The sequence below is a fragment of the Dermacentor andersoni genome, chromosome 9 (assembly GCF_023375885.2).
Source record: "Dermacentor andersoni chromosome 9, qqDerAnde1_hic_scaffold, whole genome shotgun sequence".
NCBI lineage: Eukaryota > Metazoa > Arthropoda > Arachnida > Ixodida > Ixodidae > Dermacentor > Dermacentor andersoni.
In genome coordinates, this window is record NC_092822.1 from 120,321,063 (window position 1) to 120,333,562 (window position 12,500).

At 46.8% G+C, this 12,500-nt stretch overlaps 1 protein-coding gene across 1 annotated transcript in view; it reads left to right on the forward strand.

Annotated features, from left to right (window-relative positions):
* The window catches only part of LOC126529655 (uronyl 2-sulfotransferase-like), a 150,904-nt gene that overhangs the window by 89,866 nt on the left and 48,538 nt on the right, over positions 1–12,500 (forward strand). Inside the window, exon 5 of the mRNA XM_050177169.2 lies at positions 7,004–7,148. Within this exon, the coding sequence (XP_050033126.1) occupies positions 7,004–7,148 (145 nt within the window). The remainder of the gene's footprint in view (positions 1–7,003; positions 7,149–12,500) is intronic.

Here is a 12,500-nt window from a genome sequence, read left to right on the forward strand (position 1 = left end):
CAAGGTGGTAAAAGAGCCGCAGTTGGGTTCTTTACGTGCATCCAACCCACGGTACACGGGTGCTTTCGCATGTCGCCCCAATCGAAATGCAGCTGCCACGGCCGCGATTTCATCCCGCGCCCTCGAAAGAACAGTGCAACGCCAAAGCCACAGCGCCACCACGGCGGCTGAACGCTTGAGGCTGTGCCCTCGAACCTCAGAATGATGATCAAACCAACAAACACTATCTAACAAAGAAAAGCATGCAAGGCCGTATGCAAAGTGGTCAGCAGGTCAGCACACGCTTGTCGCGTCTTTTGCGTTATTTTGAAAGCATTTATGGACTATAGCTCCAATTTAGAGTATAGTTTGACTGGAGTTGCGTACGAAATACGCTTGACCTGTGGAATGTTACGTCGGAAAAACGGGGTGCTAGCCATCGTGGTCTGGAACATGCTCTCAGGGTAAAAAATTAAAAACTTGTACGTTTAAGCGAGCATATGTCCACATGCCTATGCGAGCCACGAGTTGAGAAGCTGCGTATATTAGGCAATAGCAAGAATGCTATAACGAGTGAAAAACTAAACGTCGTTTTTCTTCATTAGGCAGAAAGGCAACGCATATATCAGTGACGTCTTCGTGTCGCCGTATGACATAGAAATAAGATGGGTTGGGGCTTCGCTGCTATGAAAGCTGCCGAAGTACGTTTGAAATGCCATGCGGTTACTATTTGTAGCTGCATGAGTGACATGAGGAATACCTCGAAAGAAATAAATATGCAGTATGCAGTATGTTTGTACACACAGGATGCGTGCTGCAAGAATAAACATTTAGCTCTCGTCTCCTGTATTTATTTATTTATTACTAACCTCAGGGATTACAAAAAGCTTTCAGAGGGGAGGATCGTTAGTATATCAGCACATATAAAATAAATACAAGAAGAAGTGAATAGCAGTTATACCGGAAAGAAAATATAGCCACAGGTAAATGAGCACAAAACTAACAAAGCAAAAATAAATACTTAAAAATCAAGTAACAAGAACAGAAAAATGAAAACACGGAATAACAGCAATGAAAGAAAACGATAGCAATAGGTGGCAACGCGCTAGTGACCCAGTTTTGAAGTAGGCTTATAATTCGTTTGTTAGTGCTCTGCGTAAACGGTCTCTATCTGTGATAGCGACTAGTGATGCTGGCAGGTGGTTCCACTGGAGACATGTTCTCGGCAGGAATGAGTATGAGTAGGTGACTGTGCGGCTGCGCAGGTACATGAACTTTGAAGCGATGATCGACACGTGCGGAGACATAAGATGCGGGTGTAGTGTATCGGGACTTGAGCTCGTAGTTATGATAGTAGATTTTGTGAAAGAGGGAGAGACGAGATAATCTTCTTCGCGAAGAGAGAAGGGGAATGCCAAGAGCAAGTTTCATGTTAGTAATGCTAGAAGTACAGTGATAATTGTTAAGAATGAAACGGACCAATCGATTTGGCACACTTTCAAGGATATTTATTAGAGTAACATGCCCAGCGTCCCATATTGAGCATGCGTATTCGAGGTTAGGTCTGACATAAGTGGCTTAGAGTTGTTGTTTTAGTTTCGGTGGAGCTAAAGAAAGGTTACGTCTGAGATAGCCAAGCATGCGGTTAGCTTTCGACGTGATGTATTCAATGTGTCCTTTCCCATGAAAGATTGCTAGTAATATGCACACCGAGATATTTGTAAAAAAGTACTGTGCCAAGGGGAGTATCATTAAGTATGTAGGCAGGGCAAGCTGACTGGTTACGGGAAATTATCATTGTTTTGCATTTAGAAGTGTTTAGTTCCATTAGCCAAAGCTTGCACCATGCTGCAGTGTTATTGAGATCATCCTGGATTGTTAAAGTATCGTTAGTGCTTTCAATCTTGCGGTATATGACATAGTCAAATAGGCAAACGGAACTTGCAATTTGGTTAGGAAGATCAGTGATATCAATTAGGAAAAGTAAAGGTGCTAAAACAGAGCCTTGAGGTACCCCTGAACCGACCGGAACTTCAGGAGAATCATTATCAATAATGCTCACGTATTGTGTACGGTTAGAAAGAAACACCCGAATCCAGTTGAAGACCAGGGGATCAATATTTAGCTGGCCGAGTTTCAGTGGGAGTACGTGGTGGTTAAATCTATCGAAGGCTTTTGCAAAATCTAAATATATACAGTCTACTATAAAGCCAGGGTCTAGAAAAGTATTGAGATAGCTACAAAATGTTAATAACTGTATTTCGCATGAGAAGACTTACGGAACCCATGTTGACTGTTATGAAAAAACCGGTTTGATTCCAAAAAGTTGACAAGATGGGAAAAAATTATGTGTTCAAATATTTTACATGGTACTGATGTCAAGGAAATAGGTCTGTAGTTGTATGGCTTATGGGTGTCGCCAGACTTGTGAAGTTGGATCACCTTGCCTTTTTTCGAATCTCTGGGCAAGGAGCTATTACTCAGAGATTTTGTAAAAATCAAGTTTAATATAATTAATCTATATTCGGTAGTACCCGGCAAAAATTTGGGCGTAATGCTATCAATACCGCACGAGGAGGATCTCTTTAGATTGTTAATAACAGAGCAGATACCAGATGAGTCGAGTAATATCGCTTCCATTGGAAGGAAACTAGATACTATGAATGGTGGAGAGCTGCCAGAGTGAGTGGGGCAAAATGAATGGGTGAAAGCGATGTTAAGTGTAAACGTGCAATAACGGCTTGGGATTATCTCACCTAATTCATTAGTAAGGCTTATACCTTGACTGTCGCGGCTATTCACGACATCGCAAAAGCGTCTTGTATTCGTTCTGAGTAACGATGGAAGCGTGGTGTTATACAAATTAAATTTAGTTTCTTTTAAAGCATTGGAGTAGATTTTGCTGCGACTGCATGAGCGGATCACTTGTCAGTAGTTGACGATTGTTTTGCAGCACGGAAATGTATGCCTTTTTTGTTAGATAGTCGGTTAAGGTGTCCAGTGTACCACGGCGCGTTAGATGATTGATAAACATTTCTTAAGGGAATGTATTTGTTTATTAGATGCATTGCTTTACCTTTGAATGATGCCCACAATTCTCCAACTGATGTGTCGGTGTAAGATATATAAAAACTGTCGAGGAAGGAAGAAAGATCGGTGTTGATAGCGTCAAAGCTAGCTTTATTATAATTCCTGATAAGCTTAAAGCGCTTATTTCTTTTAGCACTTGGTACAGAGATAGAAAAATGTATAACGTCGTGATCGCTAAGCCCTGGTAGGTGAGTTATTGTTGATACAATTTCAGGTGATGACGTTAGTATCATATCTAGTAAGGATGCTGTCGTAGAAGTAACACGTGTAGGAAGACGGACTAGTTGCGATAACTTGAAATCCAAGAATGTGGCTAGGAAGCTACTAGTTTCGGTGGAAGCGGGTTCTCCTAGCGGACATACATGAGACCGTTGGATTGATGCAAAATTAAAATCGCCTAGAAAAGAAAACTGGTATACCGCGAAATCGGGCTGAAATCTGGCTTAGGCAATCATGAATTGCCTCGCAAAAAGAGCTGTTGGAGTTAAGCGGGCGGTAACAAATTCCAAAAACCATCTTTCCAAAAAAAGAAAATGGTTACACAACACCACACTATTTCTAAATTACATGGAATGTTCAAAAGGGTGCATTCAAAGCATTCATTCACGGCATTGAGGACACCGCCACCCGTTCTCTCAGCGCGGTCACGACGATATACGGTGAATCTTTTCTCGTACTGAAAAAGTGCACGGGTTGAAATTTTGTCAGATAGACAAGTTTCAGTCAGCAATATTATATCAGTATCTGTGTCATTAATTAAGGCGCTTAGATTGTCTCTTTTCGGGATAAGACTGCGAACATTCGCAGAAAACACGGAAAGCACTGACGGGGTGCCACCACCCCTCGCACTGTCCTAGCTAGCGGCAGAATAGGTACGGCCTGAGCGGGTCACCCTCGGGGAAAGGGCATCAGTACTTGAAGAAGTGGTGTCGGAGTGTAAGGAAGGTGTTTCGCAGACGGAATTCTCGGAAGCATCATACGTGTAACACTTTTTGTTTGCATATAGCCTTTTGTACCGCAGTTTGAAAGACGTTTTTTTATTATGGGGTTTTACGTGCCAAAACCACTTTCTGATTATGAGGCACGCCGTAGTGGAGGACTCCGGAAATTTCGACCACCTGGGGTTCTTTAACATGCACCTAAATCTAAGTACACGGGTGTTTTCGCATTTCGCCCCCATCGAAATGCGGTCGCCGTGGCCGGGATTCGATCCCGCGACCTCGTGCTCAGCAGCGTAACACCATAGCCACTGAGCAACCACGGCGGGTTAGAAAAAGGCGTTTTTAGACGAAGGCCGAATTCCACCAGTTTTTTTACGAGCATGGCGAGTTGGTGCGGAGAAACATTCAGTAATGCTGATGACAGTACCCCGCAAGGCAGACCGCTCAGAGAATAAAGAGTGCTTTTGATTTGTAGCAAGAAAATTTAGCAATGAGTGACCGATCTTTGCCTGCTACATATCTGCTTATTCAATGCGCAGGTGCTATGTCTTTAGATGATATGTATCCAGCCTGTCACAGGCGATAGCGATAAGTTTTTCTTCATACTGGCGGGCGTTCTCATCTGAATTGCCCAATACGTCGTGAAACAGCGAGTTGTTCCGGCGAGACCTATCTTCGGCTTCGTCAAGGCGGGCTCGCTGCTGAGCCGCCTATTGTTTTAAGGGATTTAGCGATTTACGTGTCTTAGTTCTCGCTGCTGATCTGGAAGATCGTTAACCCTATTTTCTACAGTTTGCAACCGCACGGTGATGTCAGTTACAGCACCAGAAACCGCCTCGTGGGAAATCTTAAGATCCGCCATTGCCTGTGACATACTGGATTGGTTAGATTCGATCCGAATACTGCGCTAATTTCTCTCTTTGGCCATCTGAATTAGTTCCGCAATAGCCTTGTTAGGCCCCGGATTTTCTTCAATGTCGCCACCAAGCAAAAGCAGCAAAGAACAGAAGGGTTTTAACAATGCTTCTGGGCGCGGAAGCACAACCGCAAATGGGTTGTCTGTCTTGTAACATTTACAAGGTAGGTTTGATACACGCTCAATTTGTATTAACGCGACATCGTTAAGGAGCTCGTGTCGCAGAAAAGCCGGTGTCTTCGGCGTTGGTGGCGTTAGCCGTGAGCGAAAAATCCGGGAAGGCAACTCATAAATAGAAACAAGTTGCAAGATGGGCTGAGTGGGAATCGAACCAGGGTCTCCGGACTGTGAGACGGAGACGATACCACTCAGCCATGAGTTCGATGGCTCCAATCGCGACAAAAGCGCCTCTAGTGAATACGGTTTTGCCTTAGAAATGTGCCGTAGAAAGTCATACTGCGGTGTATATCGGTAATTATGAGCATGTAAATTACAGAAGTCGCAGTTCCACCATGCGACGGTTTTGGGTAGAGGCAGGCATCAGACATCGCGTGAAACATTGGAAGCCTCCTACATCAAGAAAGCGGGTCCGAACTGTGTTAGTGATACATCGGTTTTTCTTTACGATGCTGAGCTGAAGTTTCTATCGCGCCTACTCTGATAAAACCTTGTACTCCATGTTGCCTTGTACGCATGCGCGGTGTTTTGGAGGGCTATATATGTCGAGTGCTTTCAACCTCATTAAACAGCTGAAGCAGCGCCTGTGGTGTCGTCGTCTTTCTTTTGTGTGTTGTTTTATGGCGCAAAATCTTTTCAGTCGCAATTAAACGAGTAGCGAAGTACGTTTCCGCTACATCTCATCTGCGCTAGCCACACACGCAGAGCCATCTCGCGGCAAACACAGAAGACCCCCTCCACGCAATGTACGGCGCTGCCCCGACCGATGGCGCGCCACTCGCCCGCTTCTCCCCTTCGTCTCGTTTGAGCGCATTGAGGCCGTGCAGGGACCGTTGCGAGGATGCCCCATTACCCTTGCGTTTAATAAGCTTTCTCGCTCTCTCCCCTTCCAACTTCCAGCGTGCGTCACTCGAACCCTCGTGTTTAGGCGACGCGGCTACTCTTTCCGCTCACAGCGCGATTCATTGGTGCCCCGTCCGATGCGCGACGCCTCTGACGTGATCGCTGCGCCGTAGCGCGTCTGGTAGGAAAGCGTCCCATACGAAGTGTGCCGTGCTGCTGGCGAGGAGTCATGCGTCTGCGTGGTGCTCCTGGAACAAATAATAAGAAAGAAGTTGTGCTGTGGACTTAGAAGTGTTGTATATGAAAACTATGTCTTTGTGTGACTCAAGAGCATGTCGAGCGAGTGAGCGGGCGGTACGAACGGCGTGCGATAACGCTATCGCGTTCCACTTTTGAAGGCGAAGCTTAAGCATCCTACAATTGTTAAATGACATCGGCTAACTAACCCTACAACAAGTTCTACTCAAACATCTTTGTGGCATCATTTTCTCAGAGAGCATATTATTAGAAGTTTGCATAGGAGATATGGAAATTCATATTGCTGCCCTAGTTATCTGAAAAAACGAAAAAGATATCTGTCACTTGACGTAATAGTTCTGTGGAAACCCGAAAGCTGGAGAGAAGCAGTTAATAAAGGGAAAATGAGACATCCACCCCTACGTAGCTAAATGCTACAAAGGAAACGCATACGGGTTCCTCGAAAGAAAAGCTTCGTAGTTGGAGAAAAATTCGTCTTGGTCCGGGATGAATTCTTTCTTCAACTGCGAAGCTTTTCTTTCGAGGAACCCGTATATATGTTTCCTTTGTAGCACTTAGCTACGTTTGGGTACATGTTTCATTTCCCATTTATTAATATCTGTCACTTGTATGCGTAAGAAAACATCTTGAAATCGCATGCCGTTTTTTGCACCACCCAGTAATTCATGTGCTGGTCGGTAGGGCTGCACTTTTGGTTCGGTCCGCTTTCGGAGCTTGAGCTTTTCTTTTGTCCGTGGGCAAGGTATCGGCATCAAGCGACACATGAAACTATTTCTAACAGTTGTTTTTCATGGAACAGGTTCTGCCATGCGAACCCTACGTACATCAACATGGTCCGGGACCCGGTAGATCGGATCGCCTCGTCCTTCTACTACAGCCGGGCCATCGCCGCACGCCGGCGTGATCCCACGCTACGCAAGGTGCCGCCGCGCTGGCTGCGCGAGGTGGGTTGCTTGCTTGAATTTTCGCTATGGTTACGCCAGACGGCATCTCTCTGAATAACTTTACATGAACACGATTAGGTCGGCTCTAGTCAGCTTGTTGGGCCAAAAACCGGTTGTCGGGTTTCAGTAAACGCTAGCGGGTCGGCCAGAGCGAGCTTAGAGTCGAGTTTGGTCAGGCCCACGGAGGAAGAATATATAGGAGTTGAAACTCCCGTCAGCGTGGGCACGCGCGGGCAACCAGATAAAGTCACAAAAATAGCATACGCCGACGGGGGCGCATGCAGTGGCGGCACCTTGCGGCGCATCATGCAAGCCGTAGCGAAAAAAAAAAAAACAGATGCCCGGGCGTACAGCTCGGTACCGGCGGGAATTAGGAAAACCGTACACGTAAAGCCTATACCGAAGAACATGGATCCCAGGCTCCACGAAGGCAGAAGGAAAGCTAGGGCAGAATACATAGAAAAGACAGTGGCTAGAGAAGAGAACACTCTCTTCACGGACGCGAGCATAAGTGTAATAGGAAGCGAGGCAAAGGCCATCGCGCTAGTAATGAACGAGGAGGAAAAGCTTGTCTCGTGCGTCTCAGCCGAGATACGGAGCGTAGCTGAAGCCGAGGAAATCGCCGTGGCGCTGGCGGCGATGCAAGGATATAGGGAGAATAAATCGCTAAATATTCTCACAGACTCGAAAGAGACTTGTCGCAACTACATGAGGGGCAGAATATGCAAAACTGCCCTTAGGATCCTCAGAGGGGGTAACCCCTCGGAGGAGGCGAAAATCAAACACAATCTGATCTGGATACCTGGACACGAGGGCATAAGGGGTAACGAGGCGGCGGACGGTCTAGCTCGAGCTAATAGATTCCGGGCTGGGCAGCAGCAGGAGTACCGCGCTAGTTACGCCGGGATCCTCAGTGACAGTTATTCGGAATTACTGCAACACTACAGGGGGACTAGATTCAAGTACCCACCGCCCCATAAAGCGTTGACGAAGGAGGAAGCAACGGGCTGGCGTAGGCTCCAGACAAACACCTTCCCCAACCTTTTCATATTCAACAAGATGCTCCCAACGCAGTTAGGGACACCTGCCCCTGGTGCGGGGCTACACCCACACTCTATCACATAACTTGGGAGTGCGAACGAAACGACGCATTCCGCGATCATAAACCCCCGAGTGCGGAGCATTGGGAGAGCCGGCTCGTCAGCTGCGAACTCGCCGTCCAAAGAAGGATGGTGGAGCACGCTAGGGACGCGGCCAAACTCAGTGGAGCCCTGCACTGAGCGACCACCCGTGCTGAAGAGGCTTCCCTTCGACGAGAAGACAGCGTGAAGAAGAGAAGACCTCGATCCGCGAGAATTCCATTTTATAATTCAATAAATGTTTTTCTCTCTCTCTCTCTCGGGCGCTTTCTTCGGCGGCACCTGCGTCTTCCGCTCAAACCAGACGACAAGCAGACGACACGGACGTTCGCTTCAGCGGGCACGCCGTAACGTTATGTTTGTGCGCCCTTACAAGTCAAACACCAATAGTTCTTGTCGTTGTCTGTTAGAGGACCGTAATACTAACAGCGCTGCTACGTGCAAATGCCCTTCTTCGGAATTTGCTAGCGTAAGATGGGACGCAAGTGTTTCGTTGAAAACTGCAACACCGAGTACAATTTTTGGAAGGAAAAGGTGAGGCTAATCAAAGCTCCAAATGACCTTGAAAGTCTGCAACCAAGGGCTGCGGCGATTCCTGGGGACGGCCGCCAGCTCACATGCAGATATTACGTCTGTGAGAAGCACTTCACGAGCAACATGATGATACGCGATAAACATTGCGGCGAATTTAGAGGCGAGGTAATCCTGGACCACCCGACAAGAAACCTGGACTGCGTCCAGAGGCCGTTCCCTGCATCTTTCTTCCGTCTCCAGCATCTTTGACACCCCTAAAAAGAAGCGCACTCACTGGGAAGCGTCATCAAATATCAGTCATGCTACTGTTAGAAGATCAAGAATGAGCATATACGACAAGCCAGGAACATGAACGGTGGTGAACATCAGCGATGTTCACACAGTGTGTGAGGCCCATGAGCTTGAGGAAATCATCCTGGTAATATGCTCAAAGAAATCGAAGGCGTGTTTGCCTTCGACGAATGCCAGCAGCGCTTACAGCCATCCAGTCAAAGTCATCGCGTGGGTGAAACAACAGGGCCGCGTGCAACCGCAAGCTACAGGTTACCTAATCATAGCGGTCAGCCAAAAGAATGCGTTTTACATTTTACTGTGCTCAAATGGTTGAGGCGTAGCACCGATCGCTGTCCAGGCTACCAGCCCTAAAGAGGCGCGCGTGACTGCCCTACCTTCAGTAGAACTTGTGCCAGGCGCGCGGGGGCCGAACGCAAGCAACACGCGCGACCGGTTGCCTTGGCAACTGAAGAGGCGGTAATTTCTTTCTCGGCTGCCAGCATGATAGTGGCTCCGCGGGCTTGGGACCGTTTCTGGTCACCGCAAACAGCGTAGTTTCCACTCCTGAATGTTTCTTCCTCCGTGGTCAGGCCTTATGCAAAGGTTGGGTTCAATCTCCTAAACCGCTTGACTAGGTGCATGTAAACGCTGTTGGGTCAGGCTGGGTCAGGTGGACTTCCTGCTAGGCCCACTCGCGCCGTATTAAAGAAAATTTACTAGCAGTTTAGCACTAAATGCTAGAGAAATTCGTTAGTCATTACGTCGCACCTCTTCGAGGTCCCGCATCGATGATTTAAGCCGCATTCACCACATTGCACTGTGTTGTTAAGGAGCTCACTCGACACACGTCCAGCCTGACCGTGGTCTGAAGCAGACATATATACAAGCTTGTCACATCAGTTAAACCGATAAACACCACAGCTAAAATTTCTATAGTAACCATTTAAAACATCGTAAAATAGCACTCCCGCTTAGCCAAGCTCTTCGTTTCAGGCGGGTACGCCTTGAAAGAAAGACGACTTTACATCGAACTGTCAACAACTCCATAACGACTTACTAGGCCAGCGTTATCTTCCCTGTTATCAGCCACGCGATTCAAAAACCTTGGTCAAGCCTTGAAAACCCCGATGCAACCTGGATCGTCGTGCGCTCATCCACAGCAAATCAGCTCCCTCAGTTTAGCGGATTAACTAGCAGTTACAGCATCACGTATACAGCGTCAACTCCTAACATAAATCGTGTCGTCCGGAAACATCGTGTCAAACTTTTACAGAGCAAGAAAATGCGGCAAATTGTTCTTCAACTTCCGCGGGTGGTATACAGACCAATCTCAGAGACGTTGTCACGTCCTGCAAAATTAACTCAGCTAACTTGCACAAACAGGCCTGGAGTGCGGCCTGATCCCGGTGACCAGAACCGGTAACGCACTCTCTTACCAGAGCAGGATTGGCCACCCTGGTGCAGTACTTGGCCACAACCTCCTATATGAACAATAACCAACCCTTATATAAAGCCTTCATTGATTACGAAAAAGCATTTGATTCCGTCGAAACCTCAGCAGTCATGAAGGCACTACGGAATCGGGGTGTAGATGAGCCATATCTAAAGATACTGGAAGCTATCTATAGCGGTTCCACAGCCACCGTAATCCTCCACAAAGAAAACAACAAAATCCCCAAAAAGAAAGGCGTCAGACAGGGAGATACGATATCTCCAATGCTATTCACAGCATGTTTACAAGAGGTATTCAGAGACCTGGAGTGGGAAGAATTGGGGATAAAAGTTGATGGGGAATACCTTAGCAACTTGCGATTCGCTGATGATATTGCCTTGCTTAGTAACTCAGGAGACCAATTGCAATGCGTGCTCACTGACCTGGAGAGGCAAAGCAGAAGGGTAGGTCTGAAAATTAATCTACAAAAAACTAAAGTAATGTTTAACAGTCTCGGAAGAGAACAGCAGTTTACGATAGGTTGCGAGGCACTGGAAGTGGTAAGGGAATACATCTACTTAGGGCAGGTAGTGACCACGGATCCGGATCATGAGACTGAAATAACCAGAAGAATAAGAATGGGCTGGGGTGCGTTTGGCAGGCATTCTCAAATCATGAACAGCAGGTTGCCACTATCCCTCAAGAGGAAAGTGTATAACAGCTGTCTGTTACCAGTACTCACGTACGGGGCAGAAACCTGGAGGCTTACGAAAAGGGTTCTGCTGAAATTGAGGACGACGCAACGAGCTATGGAAAGAAGAATGATAGGTGTAACGTTAAGGGATAAGAAAATAGCGAATTGGGTGAGGGAACAAAGGCGGGTAAATGACATCTTAGTTGAAATCAAGAAAAAGAAATGGGCATGGGCAGGACATGTAATGAGGAGGGAAGATAACCGATGGTCATTAAGGGTTACGGACTGGATTCCAAGGGAAGGGACGCGTAGTAGGGGCGGCAGAAAGTTAGGTGGGCGGATCACATTAAGACGTTTGCAGGGACAACATGGCCACAATTAGCACATGACCGGGGTAGTTGGAGGAGTATGGGAGAGGCCGTTGCCCTGCAGTGGGCGTAACTAGGCTGATGATGAACTTCAAAGCTGCACTGAACTCAGAAATGAACTTAAGTAACTCTTTCTAGCTGTGGGACCAGATAAGGAATACGTTGTATATGAAACTCTTGTAACACGCTGTTTTTAACGCGCAGCTCTCAAGGAACTCCGGTTCCAGTATGCGCATGAATACGTTGGCGTAATTCGGACCTATTTTGGTGCCCATTGGTGTGGCTGGGTTCGGATTATTTTCTTTAGAATTTTCGGCGGAAGACAAAACCTGCCACAGGTAGGCATTAGGCGAAGGGGATCCTTTACCACCGGTACAAATAATGCAGTTAGCGGAACTCTGACGTTACTGGAGGTCAAAGTATCGGTGTCAGATAACCAGGTGGGGGTGTATTGACCGTCTTCGTAGTATCACAAAAGTTGCAGTAATTTCCGACAAAGAACAAGAGAAAACTTTTTTGTCAGCTGCGACCCCTTGCACGCTCTACGGTAACTTGTGACCTCCTCTCCTCTGCATTCTGATGGCTGCGTCTTTGCATATTATATTTCTCACGCCTCTCCCTTGTGGTCGCCACTGAATGTACGCGTGTCTGTATCCATAGGCTACCTACACTTTCTTTTTCTCTCTCTTTCCACCTCTCTTTCCTTCTTTTGACGTGAGTGAATGTACGCGTGTACACAATTTAACAAATTTACAGATAATGCTATGCCAAACCAAAGCGCCAAGTTAAATACGTGTGAATAAACGAGACTGTTTGAAAAGAAAGTTAAAACAAGTGTTCGCAAGTGTCTTACTGCCGTTATCAGTGCTGCTTCTGAATATCCCGGAATAACTGCAAGTTACATCTACATTA